The sequence below is a fragment of the Anas acuta genome, chromosome 1, assembly GCF_963932015.1.
Source record: "Anas acuta chromosome 1, bAnaAcu1.1, whole genome shotgun sequence".
Classification (NCBI taxonomy): domain Eukaryota; kingdom Metazoa; phylum Chordata; class Aves; order Anseriformes; family Anatidae; genus Anas; species Anas acuta.
Genome location: NC_088979.1, coordinates 121,586,000 through 121,604,390, shown reverse-complemented (window position 1 = coordinate 121,604,390; position 18,391 = coordinate 121,586,000). Strand labels below are relative to the sequence as shown.

Below are 18,391 nucleotides of genomic sequence, written 5' to 3'. Positions count from 1 at the left end.
AAGTGACTAAGCTCTACGTGTTAATCTTCAAAAGCTTGTAGTTAGGTTGTATTTTATTCTCTACTCATTGAAATTAAAGCATTACCAAGATTCAGTAGATAAACTTCAATTCTTTTCCCATTCCTGCTACAAATAAATGGTATTACTTCCGAATGAGCCACAACAATATCAGTCCTTTTCTAACGATGAACAAAGCCCACCCTGCCATGGGCAGGGACACCTCCCAGCAGCCCAGGCTGCCCAAAGCCCCATCCAGCCTGGCCTTGAGCACCTCCAGGGATGGGGCACCCACAGCTTCTCTGGGCAGCCTGTGCCAGTGCCTCACTGCCCTCAGGGTAAAGAATTTCCTCCTAATATCTAATCTAATTGTACCCTCTTTTATTTTAAAACCATTACCCAAAAAAGTTCTGTCACTGCACTCCCTGACAGAGTCCCTCCCCAGCTTTCCTGCAGGCCCCCTTTAGGCACTGTAATGTCACTGTAAGGTCTCCCCAGAGCCTTCTGTTCTTCAGGCTGAACAAGCTCAGCTGCCTCAGCGTGTTTTCACAGGAGAGGTGCTCCAGCCCCTTCGTCCACCCATCCTTGGGGCCCTCCTCTGGACTCATTGTCATACTTGTGTGTCCTTCTTGTGCTGGGGGCCCCAGAGCTGAGCACAGGGCTCCAGGTGGAATCTCACAAGAGCAGAGAAGAGGGAGACAATCATCTCCCTCACCCTGCTGCCCACTCTGCTTTTGATGCAGCCCAGGATACAGCTGCCTTTCTGTGCCTCAAACCCACACTGCTGGCTCATGCTGAGCTTCTCATCAAACCAACAGCCCCAGGGCCTTCTCCTCAGGGCTGCTCTCAATCCATTCTTCACCCAGGGCCCAGGCGCAGGGCCTTGCACTTGGTCTTGTGGAACTCCATCAGGTTCTCACAGGTGCACCTCTTGAGCCGGGTCCCTCTAAATGGCATCCCTTCCCTCCAGCATGTCGACCGCACCACTCAGCTTGGGCTCACTGGCAAACTTGCTGCGGGTGCACTTGATCCCACTGCCCATGACACTAACAAAGACATGAAAAAGCAGTGGTCCCAAGACTGGTCCCTGAGGAACACCACTCATGACTGTTCTCCACTTGGACATTGACTGCAATTCTTCAAGTGCAACCATCCAGCCAGTTCCTTATCCACCGAGTGGTCCAACATTTCTATCAATATCAATATTTTAAACATATATCTTTTCATCAGTTCTGGACTCTGCTCTCTTGCTTTTCAGGGATGCCTCTCCAAAGCACTTGATTTCTCAGCACCTTCATGAATGTTAGCTCAGAAATTTAAGCACAGGTTGTTACTGCCTGGCAATGTAGGGCGTTTCCATTGTAAGCATTCATCCTACTATGTAGGTGACATTCCCTTTCTGAGTCTTCTCTAATGAAAAATGCTGTTATTTAATTAGACTTTCTCAACTTGCCCTCAGAAGCCATCATTAGGAAGAGCATTCTCGGTGCATGCAGCATGCCAACATTAGCCAGTCTTTTACTCTCTACAGCTAAGTACCTAGAGCTTGACTGTTCCAGAAAACCATCACATTGATGTCAGAACAGTTGCTTGTCCTTCCTTCTGAGGAAAGAAAAGCAAACTCAATCTGAGGTTACACCATAAAAATGTATATAATAATAATAACTGGACACAGGAGAACTGTCAAAGGTTTATTATGCAAACAACTCTTTTCAGAACAATCAGCCTATGAACTGTGAACAACTGTGAACAACTCTGAACCTGGAAGTGGGTGCCGCTCTCCCTGCTGTCCCTAGTGGGTCCTGCGCTAGGGTGCCGGCCCATCGCCTGCAGCTGTCCTGTCTGAGCCGCAGGTGCAAGTTGGGCAGTGTGGGGGTGCTGAGGGCTGCCAGTCGGGTGGATTTGGCATGGCCGTGGCAGAGGCTGCTGCCAGCCCGGGACTTGCAAGTGGACGCAAGGGAGGTCTGGCAGCCCCGGGAAAGCGCGCAGCTGCCGCGTTTCGGTGCATAGGTGGCAAGGCGGGTCCCATGAGAGGCAGCAAGTGGGACCGTGTGGGAGTGGGAGAGGCAGGTGGGCTCTGGCTGCTGCGTGCTGGCAGCTGGGGGGAGGCCGGAGGCTGTTGATTGTCCCTGCCTGCTGCCTCTGCAGCGGGGCCTGGCAGGGAGGGAGCATCCGTGCATGAGGCTGGATGGGCACCGCTAGCCTGGGGGGGGGCTTTTGCCTGGCGCTTTGGGAGAGGGGCCCCTGGGGGGGCTGCTGTCTGCGTGTCTTCTTCTGCAGCTTTTTCCATCCCGTCCTTCTCCTGCCCAGCATCTGCTCCCCTCCCATGCTGGATGCCTGAGCTGCTGCTGCTGGGGCGCTTTGCATCCAGATCCGCCTGTGTTGCAGGGGCAGCCGTGGCTTTCCTCTTCGGGGCGGCACGGCGATTGCAGTTGATGAGCAGGTGGGGAGAATACCTCTTGAAGTTGGGGTTGTGGTAGAGGAGTAACTAAAAAAATGCAAAGGAGGAGAGTTAGTTGCTACCATTTCCCAAAAATAATAAAAAATCGTTGATTGAGAAACCCAGGTACCATGACTCGACAGATGCTTCTGCGTAGCATTAACATAGAGGTCAAGGTAAGACTACCCTGCTAATGTGCATCCGACAGTTGAAACAAGAATTCAGATATTGCACAGCAAGAGATCTTGCAACTATATTAAACTGAGTAGACTCCTCATAGCCCAATTTATTTATATTTCCATTCCATTAATTTAAACTCATTGAGTATAACCCAAATATAGTGTATCCACATTTCTACCACTCATCAATGCCACCTGACAAATACCTCGACACCAGCCTGAGAAAGACATTAAGTTTAGAACATTTACTGTCGTCCTCACCTCCTCTATTGCCAAGGCCTACTTTATTTAACCCCCCCTAACTCCCACTAGAATATCGTGAGTGTTGGTTCATGTGTGGAGCAAGTGATGTACCTTCCTATGAGCAGAAAATGCATCTTCTGCCATGAATTTGGGAAGCGAGGCAGATCTTGGGAAGGTCCATTTCATTTTGGTGAATCCGTACAGGTTAAGTTCACGAATGAAACTCTTCACACTGTCAGCCTCAAAAATTTTCTGCGGCCCGGTCCTCCCCAGCACTTCTACTTGAAACATTTCCTCATCGATCACAATACAGCTTTCACAGCGAGCCCAGCAAATGCTCTTAAACTCGTCGCCTTCAACTAGGTACCACAGCTTCGTTGGGAAACTGAGGAAGGAGAAGACATTGGTTTTGACAGCACGCTTCTCAGAAGAGCTACCGCGTCTGCTCTCACGGTTATCAGTGGAAGCTGGGCAATCCTTTCCTCCCTCTATTGCTGCTGCAGCTCCATCAGAAGCTGCTTCTCCATCCTGTCCCGGAGGCTCAGCAGAAGGGGACTCTGAGGATTCAAGCGGCTTGTCTGGAGCAGCAACGGGTGAAGTTTCTGCTGGAAGCGGCTCCCTTTTAATTTCTTTTGTCTCATCTTCACTGAAACTTCCGCCTGAAGCCATTTCAGTGGGCAGCTCAGTCTTCGTCCTGCCAGTCAGCAAGTGAGACCCAGCTGGTCTGTCTGGGCGTTGTGGTGGGAGATGCTTGAACATCACCGTGACACCCGCAGTCACCACAGTGACATCACAGTGGAACGGCCAGAGCAGATGTCGCTGCCCAGCACTTGTTGCTGGTGCTGTAGCACGGGTGTTTCGACTCCAAAGAAGCACATAAAGCTGTGTTGAAAGGGGATGGCTTCTTCCCTAGACCTTGCTTCCCCTTCCCCGTGTGATAGCTCCCTTCTGGCCTCCTTGATGTCCCTCTACGTTTTGCAGCTGGGGAGGGAAATCAGTTGCCCGAGCAATGTGAACTAAAGAATGTAGCAATCTCTTCCTAGTTTCCTGCCACTCCTTGAAAATGCCCTGTGATTTCCACAGCACCGCTTCTGCAAGGGAATAGCTGTGTAGCCAGGCGATGCTCCTCAAGGTCAGCAGTCTCCCAGAGGCTGCTCTGCAGGTCCAACCAGAATAAAACCTATACGGATTTTGCTGATGACATAACAGAGTAGATGTACAAGCCCTTGTTTCTTTGATTGGCTTCCTGTGCTTTGATTTGATATTTTAGCAGTGTGGAAAGCAACTCAACAAAACCAGTGACGTTCTCCAAGCCTTTTAAATCACACCCCTCTCTACAGGGTCAAATGGGTCCCTTTTTGGAAAGGAAAGGTTCGATGTAGAGGTAGTGTCTGGATGCACTATGGATGGAATAAATCCTAAGTTTGCAAATCATACTAACTATGAGGAGATGTGAGCTCCCTTGTGTATAGACAGGCCTTGTGGCGAGATCTTGACAAGTCCGAGTGCCAGGCAATCACTGACGTATGAAGTTTAAGAGGGACAAGCGACAGATTCTTCACCTACATGTAGGTTGGGGCAACATTGCCTATGCATACAGAGTGGGGGATGAGCAGCCCTGCAGCAAGGGATCTGGGCACTGTGGTCAGTGGCAAGTTGAAGAGGTATCAACAGCGTACCCTGCGGCCAGGAGGGCCACCCATACCCTGGGCTGCATCAGGCACGGCATTCCTAGCCAGCTGAGGGCAAGGATTGTCCTGCTCTGCTCTGCTCTGCACTGATGTGGCTTCACCTCAAGCACTGTGTGCAGTTTTGGGTGCCACAAAATAAGAAGTACATAGAGCTGTTAGAGAGTGTGCAAAGGAAGCTAGGGAAATGGTAAATAGAAGGTCTAGAGGGCAAAACGTGTGAGGAGCGGCTGAGCTCCCCTGGTTTGCTCAGCCCCGAGCAGAGCAGGCTGAGGGGAGGCCTCATGGCAGCCTGCAGCTCCCTGAGGAGGGGAGCGGAGGGGCAGGCGCTGAGCTCTGCTCTCTGGGGACAGCGCCAGGACCCGAGGGGCCGGCATGGAGCTGGGGCAGGGCAGGGTCAGGCTGGGGGTTAGGGAAAGCTTCTGCACCCAGAGGGTGCTTGGGCACTGGGACAGGCTCCCCAGGGCAGTGGTCACAGCACTGAGCCTACAGAGTACAAGAAGCGTTTGGACAATGCTCTCAGACACATGGTCTAAATTTTGGGTGGTCCTGTGTGGAGCCAAGAGTTGGACTTGATGATTCTGGTGGGTCGCTTCCAACTCAGGCTATTGGGTGATTATTTTATGATTATATACAGGAAGTGTAGCTCGTGTCATGTTGGAACTACAGCAAAAAGCAAAGTCAGCTCATGCAGGCCCACAGTTGCACCATTGCATGGTGCTTCTTATTAGATCAGCTCTTGAATTAAGTAAGCAACCTGGAGGTGAAAACCTCTTTTCTTACTTACCACTTCAGCAGTCCAGTTAACTTCAGTTTAGGCATTTTCCTAAGTGCTGCTTTTGTTTGGAGAAGAACATTTATTCGGTGTTTCTTTCCATTCCTAATATTTCAGGTTCCTTAAGGAAGTCACTGCTGGTCAATGATTGCACACTCCAGGCCCATTCTTTGGAAGGACAGTGGCCAAAAAGGCAGCCAGAGCAGGTGTTGCTGCCCAGCACTTGTTGCTGGTGCTGTACCACGGGTGTTTCGACTCCAAAGAAGCACATAAAGCTGTGTTTCAAGGGGATCGCTTCTTCCCTAGATCTTGCTTCCCCTGCTCCTACCTGAAAGCAGCAGCTCCGGCTCCTACCTGAAAGTGGAGGAAAGCACCCGCTGGTTCCAGATCTCACTGAAAGCAGCCTGGGAGCTTCTGCCCCAGTCCTGCCACTGCTGCCTGACGGTGCTGCCCTCCTGCTGCTCCCGCAGGCTCAGGCTGACCGGTGCCTCCAAGAGCACTACATCAAAATGATGCTTGGTGTGCAGCTAGATGACTCAGACACCTCCCTGAGCATCAAGTAGGCTGCAGCCAGCTTCAGCAGCAGCACGGCACCACCAAAGAGTTGTGCTGCAGCAGAGATGCAGTTTGTCAGGCACATGGCCAGGCATGCCTGCCACCACTGCTTCCACCTCAGATGTCTGCAGATCTGCACCCGTAGGCTGGTGGGCAAAGGCTTTTCTCCCCCCATGCCGTGAAGAAGGTTGGGTTCCAGCACCTGACGCCAAGAGCTCTGTGTAGCCTGGTGCAGGAGAGATTGCCCCCTGTCGCCGGTTGATCCTCCTGTGGCACCTCTGCTCTTGCCTTGACCACTTGCTGTTAGGCAATGAGACAACAATGTTTGTCCATTGTTCTCCCTGAACAGGGTTTTGTTCAAGTGCATGAAATCCAGTTTCAGTTCTGCTAACCAAGGCATCCTTCCCCTGTCATGCCCTGCCCCTATTCTGGAGAGGGTTGGGGATAAAATCGTCCTAGTGTTATGGACTTCAAATAAAGCGCAATGCCTTCAGTGGCTTGCTTTACCTTGAATCGCTGGTACCCATTCCAAAGCAATTTCCTGAATTCTTTACACATCTTCAAATTGTCGTATCCTGTTTTGTCACGGAACAATTTCCTAGTTGTGAAAACCTTCTTTGCACTAGAGTGCAAACCTGCAAAAGCTAATCTCAAAATAATGCCATTTTCTAGGCTAACAAAGTGTTAATGAATCCGATTTTTCTAAATGTGCATCTCTTAAAACTACAGGAATCATCAAGTTCTATTCTGATCTTCCCTAATGCAATGGAGATGAACTTCTTCAGGTCAGTTTCAGATTGGAGAGAAGAAAAACCAACTGCATAGCACTTACCTTTTAAGGTTTAGTGACAAATCAATCTTTTAACTGTTATGAAAATAGTCAAAACCTTAAAATGGCAACTAGAGCATGGTGACCGATTTGGTAACACTTAAAAAGGATGCTCAGAAAACTGTAGCACAGAACTGTAGAAAATCAAGCCCTTTAAGATTGGCCACCTTAGATATCCACAAGTGAATAAGCTCTACGTGTTAATCTTCAAAAGCTTGTAGTTAGGTTGTATCTTATTCTCTACTCATTTAAATTAAAGCGTTACCGAGATTCAGTAGATAAACTTCAATTCTTTTCCCATTCCTGCTACAAATAAATGGTATTACTTCCGAATGAGCCACAACAATATCAGTCCTTTTATAAAGATGAAGAAACCCCACCCTGCCATGGGCAGGGACACCTCCCAGCAGCCCAGGCTGCCCAAAGCCCCATCCAGCCTGGCCTTGAGCACCTCCAGGGATGGGGCACCCACAGCTTCTCTGGGCAGCCTGTGCCAGTGCCTCGCTGCCCTCAGGGTAAAGAATTTCCTCCTTAGATCTAATCTAATTGTACCCTCTGTTATTTTAAAACCATTACCCAAAAAAGTTCTGTCACTGCACTCCCTGACAGAGTCCCTCCCCAGCTTTCCTGCAGGCCCCCTTTAGGCACTGTAAGGTCACTGTAAGGTCTCCCCAGAGCCTTCTGTTCTTCCGGCTGAACAAGCTCAGCTGCCTCAGCGTGTTTTCACAGGAGAGGTGCTCCAGCCCCTTCGTCCACCCATCCTTGGGGCCCTCCTCTGGACTCATTGTCATACTTGTGTGTCCTTCTTGTGCTGGGGGCCCCAGAGCTGAGCACAGGGCTCCAGGTGGAATCTCCCAAGAGCAGAGAAGAGGGAGACAATCATCTCCCTCACCCTGCTGCCCACTCTGCTTTTGATGCAGCCCAGGATACAGCTGCCTTTCTGTGCCTCAAACCCACACTGCTGGCTCATGCTGAGCTTCTCATCAAACCAACAGCCCCAGGGCCTTCTCCTCAGGGCTGCTCTCAATCCATTCTTCACCCAGGGCCCAGGCGCAGGGCCTTGCACTTGGTCTTGTGGAACTCCATCAGGTTCTCACAGGTGCACCTCTTGAGCCGGGTCCCTCTAAATGGCATCCCTTCCCTCCAGCATGTCGACCGCACCACTCAGCTTGGGCTCACTGGCAAACTTGCTGCGGGTGCACTTGATCCCACTGCCCATGACACTAACAAAGACATGAAAAAGCAGTGGTCCCAAGACTGGTCCCTGAGGAACACCGCTCATGACTGTTCTGCACTTGGACATTGACTGCAATTCTTCAAGTGCAACCATCCAGCCAGTTCCTTATCCACCGAGTGGTCCAACATTTCTATCAATATCAATATTTTAAATACATATCTTTTCATCAGTTCTGGACTCTGCTCTCTTGCTTTTCAGGGATGCCTCTCCAAAGCACTTGATTTCTCAGCACCTTCATGAATGTTAGCTCAGAAATTTAAGCACAGGTTGTTACTGCCTGGCAATGTAGGGCGTTTCCCTTGTAAGCATTCATCCTACTATGTAGGTGACATTCCCTTTCTGAGTCTTCTCTAATTAAAATGCTGTTATTTAATTAGACTTTCTCAACTTGCCCTCCGAAGCCATCATTAGGAAGAGCATCCTGGGTGCATGCAGCATGCCAACATTAGCCAGTCTTTTACTCTCTACAGCTAAGTACCTAGAGCTTGACTGTTCCAGAAAACCATCACATTGATGTCAGAACAGTTGCTTGTCCTTCCTTCTGAGGAAAGAAAAGCAAACTCAATCTGAGGTTACACCATAAAAATGTATATAATAATAATAACTGGACACAGGAGAACTGTCAAAGGTTTATTATGCAAACAACTCTTTTCAGAACAATCAGCCTATGAACTGTGAACAACTGTGAACAACTCTGAACCTGGAAGTGGGTGCCGCTCTCCCTGCTGTCCCTAGTGGGTCCTGCGCTAGGGTGCCGGCCCATCGCCTGCAGCTGTCCTGTCTGAGCCGCAGGTGCAAGTTGGGCAGTGTGGGGGTGCTGAGGGCTGCCAGTCGGGTGGATTTGGCATGGCCGTGGCAGAGGCTGCTGCCAGCCCGGGACTTGCAAGTGGACGCAAGGGAGGTCTGGCAGCCCCGGGAAAGCGCGCAGCTGCCGCGTTTCGGTGCATAGGTGGCAAGGCGGGTCCCATGAGAGGCAGCAAGTGGGACCGTGTGGGAGTGGGAGAGGCAGGTGGGCTCTGGCTGCTGCGTGCTGGCAGCTGGGGGGAGGCCGGAGGCTGTTGATTGTCCCTGCCTGCTGCCTCTGCAGCGGGGCCTGGCAGGGAGGGAGCATCCGTGCATGAGGCTGGATGGGCACCGCTAGCCTGGGGGGGGGCTTTTGCCTGGCGCTTTGGGAGAGGGGCCCCTGGGGGGGCTGCTGTCTGCGTGTCTTCTTCTGCAGCTTTTTCCATCCCGTCCTTCTCCTGCCCAGCATCTGCTCCCCGCCCATGCTGGATGCCTGAGCTGCTGCTGCTGGGGCACTTTGCATCCAGATCCGCCTGTGTTGCAGGGGCAGCCGTGGCTTTCCTCTTCGGGGCGGCACGGCGATTGCAGTTGATGAGCAGGTGGGGAGAATACCTCTTGAAGTTGGGGTTGTGGTAGAGGAGTAACTAAAAAAATGCAAAGGAGGAGAGTTAGTTGCTACCATTTCCCCAAAATACTAAAAAATCGTTGATTGAGAAACCCAGGTACCATGACTCGACAGATGCTTCTGCGTAGCATTAACATAGAGGTCAAGGTAAGACTACCCTGCTAATGTGCATCCGACAGTTGAAACAAGAATTCAGATATTGCACAGCAAGAGATCTTGCAACTATATTAAACTGAGTAGACTCCTCATAGCCCAATTTATTTATATTTCCATTCCATTAATTTAAACTCATTGAGTATAACCCAAATATAGTGTATCCACATTTCTCCCACTCATCAATGCCACCTGACAAATACCTCGACACCAGCCTGAGAAAGACATTAAGTTTAGAACATTTACTGTCGTCCTCACCTCCTCTATTGCCAAGGCCTACTTTATTTAACCCCCCCTATCTCCCACTAGAATATCGTGAGTGTTGGTTCATGTGTGGAGCAAGTGATGTACCTTCCTATGAGCAGAAAATGCATCTTCTGCCATGAATTTGGGAAGCGAGGCAGATCTTGGGAAGGTCCATTTCATTTTGGTGAATCCGTACAGGTTAAGTTCACGAATGAAACTCTTCACACTGTCAGCCTCAAAAATTTTCTGCGGCCCGGTCCTTCCCAGCACTTCTACTTGAAACATTTCCTCATCGATCACAATACAGCTTTCACAGCGAGCCCAGCAAATGCTCTTAAACTCGTCGCCTTCAACTAGGTACCACAGTTTCGTTGGGAAACTGAGGAAGGAGAAGACATTGGTTTTGACAGCACGCTCCTCAGAAGAGCTACCGCGTCTGCTCTCACGGTTATCAGTGGAAGCTGGGCAATCCTTTCCTCCCTCTCTTGATGCTGCAGCACCATCAGAAGCTGCTCCTCCATCCTGTCCCGGAGGCTCAGCAGAAGGGGACTCTGAGGATTCAAGCGGCTTGTCTGGAGCAGCAACGGGTGAAGTTTCTGCTGGAAGCGGCTCCCTTTGAATTTCTTTTGTCTCATCTTCACTGAAACTTCCGCCTGAAGCCATTTCAGTGGGCAGCTCAGTCTTCGTCCTGCCAGTCAGCAAGTGAGACCCAGCTGGTCTGTCTGGGCGTTCTGGTGGGAGATGCTTGAACATCACCGTGACACCCGCAGTCACCGCAGTGACATCACAGTGGAACGGCCAGAGCAGATGTCGCTGCCCAGCACTTGTTGCTGGTGCTGTAGCACGGGTGTTTCCACTCCAAAGAAGCACATAAAGCTGTGTTGAAAGGGGATGGCTTCTTCCCTAGACCTTGCTTCCCCTTCCCCGTGTGATAGCTCCCTTCTGGCCTCCTTGATGTCCCTCTACGTTTTGCAGCTGGGGAGGGAAATCAGTTGCCCGAGCAATGTTAACTAAAGAATGTTGCAATCTCTTCCTAGTTTCCTGCCACTCCTTGAAAATGCTCTGTGATTTCCACAGCACCGCTTCTGCAAGGGAATAGCTGTGTAGCCAGGCGATGCTCCTCAAGGTCAGCAGTCTCCCAGAGGCTGCTCTGCAGGTCCAACCAGAATCAAACCTATACAGATTTTGCTGATGACATAACAGAGTAGATGTACAAGCCCTTGTTTCTTTGATTGGCTTCCTGTGCTTTGATTTGATATTTTAGCAGTGTGGAAAGCAACTCAACAAAACCAGTGATGTTCTCCAAGCCTTTTAAATCACACCCCTCTCTACAGGGTCAAATGGGTCCCTTTTTGGAAAGGATGTAGAGGTAGTGTCTGGATGCACTATGGATGGAATAAATCCTAAGTTTGCAAATCATACTAACTATGAGGAGATGTGAGCTCCCTTGTGTATAGACAGGCCTTGTGGCGAGATCTTGACAAGTCCGAGTGCCAGGCAATCACTGACGTATGAAGTTTAAGAGGGACAAGCGACAGATTCTTCACCTACATGTAGGTTGGGGCAACATTGCCTATGCATCCAGAGTGGGGGATGAGCAGCCCTGCAGCAAGGGATCTGGGCACTGTGGTCAGTGGCAAGTTGAATAGGTATGAACAGCGTACCCTGCGGCCAGGAGGGCCACCCATACCCTGGGCTGCATCAGGCACGGCATTCCTAGCCAGCTGAGGGCAAGGATTGTCCTGCTCTGCTCTGCTCTGCACTGATGTGGCTTCACCTCAAGCACTGTGTGCAGTTTTGGGTGCCACAAAATAAGAAGTACATAGAGCTGTTAGAGAGTGTCCAAAGGAAGCTAGGGAAATGGTAAATAGAAGGTCTAGAGGGCAAAACGTGTGAGGAGCGGCTGAGGTGCCCTGGTTTGCTCAGCCCCGACAGGAGCAGGCTGAGGGGAGGCCTCATGGCAGCCTGCAGCTCCCTGAGGAGGGGAGCGGAGGGGCAGGCGCTGAGCTCTGCTCTCTGGGGACAGCGCCAGGACCCGAGGGGACGGCATGGAGCTGGGGCAGGGCAGGGTCAGGCTGGGGGTTAGGGAAAGCTTCTGCACCCAGAGGGTGCTTGGGCACTGGGACAGGCTCCCCAGGGCAGTGGTCACAGCACTGAGCCTACAGAGTACAAGAAGCGTTTGGACAATGCTCTCAGACACATGGTCTAAATTTTGGGTGGTCCTGTGTGGAGCCAAGAATTGGACTTGATGATTCTGGTGGGTCGCTTCCAACTCAGGCTATTCTGTGATTATTTTATGATTATATACAGGAAGTGTAGCTCGTGTCATGTTGGAACTCCATCAAAAAGCAAAGTCAGCTCATGCAGGCCCACAGTTGCACCATTGCATGGTGCTTCTTATTAGATCAGCTCTTGAATTAAGTAAGCAACCTGGAGGTGAAAACCTCTTTTCTTACTTACCACTTCAGCAGTCCAGTTAACTTCAGTTTAGGCATTTTCCTAAGTGCTGCTTTTGTTTGGAGAAGAACATTTATTCGGTGTTTCTTTCCATTCCTAATATTTCAGGTTCCTAAAGGAAGTCACTGCTGGTCAATGATTTCACACTCCAGGCCCATTCTTTGGAAGGACAGTGGCCAAAAAGGCAGCCAGAGCAGATGCTGCTGCCCAGCACTTGTTGCTGGTGCTGTACCACGGGTGTTTCCACTCCAAAGAAGCACATAAAGCTGTGTTTCAAGGGGATCGCTTCTTCCCTAGATCTTGCTTCCCCTGCTCCTACCTGAAAGCAGCAGCTCCGGCTCCTACCTGAAAGTGGAGGAAAGCACCCGCTGGTTCCAGATCTCACTGAAAGCAGCCTGGGAGCTTCTGCCCCAGTCCTGCCACTGCTGCCTGACGGTGCTGCCCTCCTGCTGCTCCCGCAGGCTCAGGCTGACCGGTGCCTCCAAGAGCACTACATCAAAATGATGCTTGGTGTGCAGCTAGATGACTCAGACACCTCCCTGAGCATCAAGTAGGCTGCAGCCAGCTTCAGCAGCAGCACGGCACCACCAAAGAGTTGTGCTGCAGCAGAGATGCAGTTTGTCAGGCACATGGCCAGGCATGCCTGCCACCACTGCTTCCACCTCAGATGTCTGCAGATCTGCACCCGTAGGCTGGTGGGCAAAGGCTTTTCTCCCCCCATGCCGTGAAGAAGGTTGGGTTCCAGCACCTGACGCCAAGAGCTCTGTCTAGCCTGGTGCAGGAGAGATTGCCCCCTGTCGCCGGTTGATCCTCCTGTGACACCTCTGCTCTTGCCTTGACAACTTGCTGTTAGGCAATGAGACAACAATGTTTGTCCATTGTTCTCCCTGAACAGGGTTTTGTTCGAGTGCATGAAATCCAGTTTCAGTTCTGCTAACCAAGGCATCCTTCCCCTGTCATGCCCTGCCCCTATTCTGGAGAGGGTTGGAGATAAAATCGTCCTAGTGTTATGGACTTCAAATAAAGCGCAATGCCTTCAGTGGCTTGCTTTACCTTGAATCACTGATACCCATTCCAAAGCAATTTCCGGAATTCTTTACACATCTTCAAATTGTCGTATCCCGTTTTGTCACGGAACAATTTCCTAGTTGTGAAAACCTTCTTTGCACTAGAGTGCAAACCTGCAAAAGCTAATCTCAAAATAATGCCATTTTCTAGGCTAACAAAGTGTTAATGAATCCGATTTTTCTAAATGTGCATCTCTTAAAACTACAGGAATCATCAAGTTCTATTCTGATCTTCCCTAATGCAACGGAGATGAACTTCTTCAGGTCAGTTTCAGATTGGAGAGAAGAAAAAACAACTGCATAGCACTTACCTTTTAAGGTTTAGTGACAAAATCAATCTTTTAACTGTTATGAAAATTGTCAAAACTTTAAATGGCAACTAGAAGATGGTGACCAATTTGGTAACACTTAAAAAGGATGCTCAGAAAACTGTAAGCACAGAACTGTGGAAAATCAAGCCCTTTAAGATTGGCCACCTTAGATATCCATAAGTGACTAAGCTCTACGTGTTAATCTTCAAAAGCTTGTAGTTAGGTTGTATTTTATTCTCTACTCCTTTAAATTAAAGCATTACCAAGATTCAGTAGATAAACTTCAATTCTTTTCCCATTCCTGCTACAAATAAATGTTATGACTTCCAAATGAGCCACAACAATATCAGTTCTTTTATAACGATGAAGAAACCCCACCCTGCCATGGGCAGGGACACCTCTGTAGCGTTAAAGGGGTGTAGCTGATTATCCGTTACGGGCCCGGTTGGATTCAGAATACTGAACCAGTCGGACATTCACCAAAACTGGGGGTCCGTTCGGACATTCACCAAAAACGTATTAACCACCTGGGGGTCCGTTCAGACATTCACCAAAAATGCATTAACCGTCTGGGGGTCTGGTTAGATTCAGAACACTGAACTATCACGGATAACCATCCTCACCCTAGTTGCATTAATGAGAGCTATCACAATGCAATCAAGTATGGTTTATTACAGCAACAGATAATCAGGTTCTTTTGTATTGCCGGCGATAGTGACTGTCTGCAAAAGCAAGCTAGTATGCATGAAATACACAGGTGTTATAGGTGTTACAGATGTGACAGGTGTTATAGGTGTTATAGGCGTTACAGATGTTATAGATGTTATAGGTGTTACAGATGTTATAGATGGTATAGATGTTACAGGTGTTACAGGTGTTATAGGTGTTATAGGTGCACAGCCTAGAAATAAACGCGTTGAAAGGATCAAAGACTCTATATAGAGATTTATAAGCAAATATTCAGATCTCACCCAAAGGCGTCCCAATGGGGGGGGAAGAGAGGCTCAGCCCGTCGACTGATCCCAGGAGTCAGGAGGTCCTAAGGATGTTGTATGTCCTCGGGATGGTATCTCCCCTGACGATGGTATCTTCCCTAACATCCCCGCTCTCTCGGGCCAATTTATATTATTTTCTATCTTTTAGGTGGAGCTTGAGTGGCTCTAGTCAAGCATATCTTAGTTATGATTGGTGTAAAGTTTTCCCGTCTCCGTTTAAAGTAATAGGCTCCGAGAAATTCAGGGCGCATGCTCAGTGAGGGGTGGTCGCACCTTGGAGGCGGGTAGCTTTTGGGATGGAGGTGTGTTTTGGTATTATAATGATATTATAATGAGCAAAAAGTACACTAGGGTACAGCATTTGTCAAAAGATGACAGGTCTTTGGCTTAGGGTGGCAAAAAGTGCAGCTTTGTGCACAAGAACAATTGAGGCCCCACCTGATTACAGAGCCTAGCCGTGGTGTCTCCACTCCACTCCACGCTCCGTGGTGTTCCTTAGAGCTAGCACACCAAGTTTCCCCAGCGCGATAGCATCTAAGGTTGGGAGCCTAGGGAATGCTCAGGTAATGCAGTTATGCCCTACCCTGAAAGCCTCTTCAATGCTGTACCTTTTCCTTAAAAGTGTGAATGTTAGTTTTATTTTCCTAGTTACTTCAGGCATTTACACCACAACCGCCCAGCAGACCAGGCTGCCCAAAGCCCCATCCAGCCTGGCCTTGAGCACCTCCAGGGATGGGGCACCCACAGCTTCTCTGGGCAGCCTGTGCCAGTGCCTCGCTGCCCTCAGGGTAAAGAATTTCCTCCTTAGATCTAATCTAATTGTACCCTCTGTTATTTTAAAACCATTACCCAAAAAAGTTCTGTCACTGCACTCCCTGACAGAGTCCCTCCCCAGCTTTCCTGCAGGCCCCCTTTAGGCACTGTAAGGTCACTGTAAGGTCTCCCCAGAGCCTTCTGTTCTTCCGGCTGAACAAGCTCAGCTGCCTCAGCGTGTTTTCACAGGAGAGGTGCTCCAGCCCCTTCGTCCACCCATCCTTGGGGCCCTCCTCTGGACTCATTGTCATACTTGTGTGTCCTTCTTGTGCTGGGGGCCCCAGAGCTGAGCACAGGGCTCCAGGTGGAATCTCCCAAGAGCAGAGAAGAGGGAGACAATCATCTCCCTCACCCTGCTGCCCACTCTGCTTTTGATGCAGCCCAGGATACAGCTGCCTTTCTGTGCCTCAAACCCACACTGCTGGCTCATGCTGAGCTTCTCATCAAACCAACAGCCCCAGGGCCTTCTCCTCAGGGCTGCTCTCAATCCATTCTTCACCCAGGGCCCAGGCGCAGGGCCTTGCACTTGGTCTTGTGGAACTCCATCAGGTTCTCACAGGTGCACCTCTTGAGCCGGGTCCCTCTAAATGGCATCCCTTCCCTCCAGCATGTCGACCGCACCACTCAGCTTGGGCTCACTGGCAAACTTGCTGCGGGTGCACTTGATCCCACTGCCCATGACACTAACAAAGACATGAAAAAGCAGTGGTCCCAAGACTGGTCCCTGAGGAACACCGCTCATGACTGTTCTGCACTTGGACATTGACTGCAATTCTTCAAGTGCAACCATCCAGCCAGTTCCTTATCCACCGAGTGGTCCAACATTTCTATCAATATCAATATTTTAAATACATATCTTTTCATCAGTTCTGGACTCTGCTCTCTTGCTTTTCAGGGATGCCTCTCCAAAGCACTTGATTTCTCAGCACCTTCATGAATGTTAGCTCAGAAATTTAAGCACAGGTTGTTACTGCCTGGCAATGTAGGGCGTTTCCCTTGTAAGCATTCATCCTACTATGTAGGTGACATTCCCTTTCTGAGTCTTCTCTAATTAAAATGCTGTTATTTAATTAGACTTTCTCAACTTGCCCTCCGAAGCCATCATTAGGAAGAGCATCCTGGGTGCATGCAGCATGCCAACATTAGCCAGTCTTTTACTCTCTACAGCTAAGTACCTAGAGCTTGACTGTTCCAGAAAACCATCACATTGATGTCAGAACAGTTGCTTGTCCTTCCTTCTGAGGAAAGAAAAGCAAACTCAATCTGAGGTTACACCATAAAAATGTATATAATAATAATAACTGGACACAGGAGAACTGTCAAAGGTTTATTATGCAAACAACTCTTTTCAGAACAATCAGCCTATGAACTGTGAACAACTGTGAACAACTCTGAACCTGGAAGTGGGTGCCGCTCTCCCTGCTGTCCCTAGTGGGTCCTGCGCTAGGGTGCCGGCCCATCGCCTGCAGCTGTCCTGTCTGAGCCGCAGGTGCAAGTTGGGCAGTGTGGGGGTGCTGAGGGCTGCCAGTCGGGTGGATTTGGCATGGCCGTGGCAGAGGCTGCTGCCAGCCCGGGACTTGCAAGTGGACGCAAGGGAGGTCTGGCAGCCCCGGGAAAGCGCGCAGCTGCCGCGTTTCGGTGCATAGGTGGCAAGGCGGGTCCCATGAGAGGCAGCAAGTGGGACCGTGTGGGAGTGGGAGAGGCAGGTGGGCTCTGGCTGCTGCGTGCTGGCAGCTGGGGGGAGGCCGGAGGCTGTTGATTGTCCCTGCCTGCTGCCTCTGCAGCGGGGCCTGGCAGGGAGGGAGCATCCGTGCATGAGGCTGGATGGGCACCGCTAGCCTGGGGGGGGGCTTTTGCCTGGCGCTTTGGGAGAGGGGCCCCTGGGGGGGCTGCTGTCTGCGTGTCTTCTTCTGCAGCTTTTTCCATCCCGTCCTTCTCCTGCCCAGCATCTGCTCCCCTCCCATGCTGGATGCCTGAGCTGCTGCTGCTGGGGGACTTTGCATCCAGATCCGCCTGTGTTGCAGGGGCAGCCGTGGCTTTCCTCTTCGGGGCGGCACGGCGATTGCAGTTGATGAGCAGGTGGGGAGAATACCTCTTGAAGTTGGGGTTGTGGTAGAGGAGTAACTAAAAAAATGCAAAGGAGGAGAGTTAGTTGCTACCATTTCCCCAAAATACTAAAAAATCGTTGATTGAGAAACCCAGGTACCATGACTCGACAGATGCTTCTGCGTAGCATTAACATAGAGGTCAAGGTAAGACTACCCTGCTAATGTGCATCCGACAGTTGAAACAAGAATTCAGATATTGCACAGCAAGAGATCTTGCAACTATATTAAACTGAGTAGACTCCTCATAGCCCAATTTATTTATATTTCCATTCCATTAATTTAAACTCATTGAGTATAACCCAAATATAGTGTATCCACATTTCTCCCACTCATCAATGCCACCTGACAAATACCTCGACACCAGCCTGAGAAAGACATTAAGTTTAGAACATTTACTGTCGTCCTCACCTCCTCTATTGCCAAGGCCTACTTTATTTAACCCCCCCTATCTCCCACTAGAATATCGTGAGTGTTGGTTCATGTGTGGAGCAAGTGATGTACCTTCCTATGAGCAGAAAATGCATCTTCTGCCATGAATTTGGGAAGCGAGGCAGATCTTGGGAAGGTCCATTTCATTTTGGTGAATCCGTACAGGTTAAGTTCACGAATGAAACTCTTCACACTGTCAGCCTCAAAAATTTTCTGCGGCCCGGTCCTTCCCAGCACTTCTACTTGAAACATTTCCTCATCGATCACAATACAGCTTTCACAGCGAGCCCAGCAAATGCTCTTAAACTCGTCGCCTTCAACTAGGTACCACAGTTTCGTTGGGAAACTGAGGAAGGAGAAGACATTGGTTTTGACAGCACGCTCCTCAGAAGAGCTACCGCGTCTGCTCTCACGGTTATCAGTGGAAGCTGGGCAATCCTTTCCTCCCTCTCTTGATGCTG

At 49.9% G+C, this 18,391-nt stretch overlaps 1 protein-coding gene across 2 annotated transcripts in view; it reads left to right on the top strand.

Annotated features, from left to right (window-relative positions):
• POLQ (DNA polymerase theta) overlaps positions 1-18,391 on the top strand; it is a 99,796-nt gene that overhangs the window by 56,586 nt on the left and 24,819 nt on the right. The window contains exon 30 of one of the 2 annotated variants that reach the window (XM_068698375.1): positions 5,440-5,528. The exons of the other annotated variant lie outside the window; for it this stretch is intronic. Within the exon in view, the coding sequence (XP_068554476.1) occupies positions 5,440-5,448 (9 nt within the window). The 3' untranslated portion in view covers positions 5,449-5,528. Of the gene's footprint in view, positions 1-5,439; positions 5,529-18,391 lie in introns of those variants that run through there. 2 annotated transcript variants of the gene reach the window in all.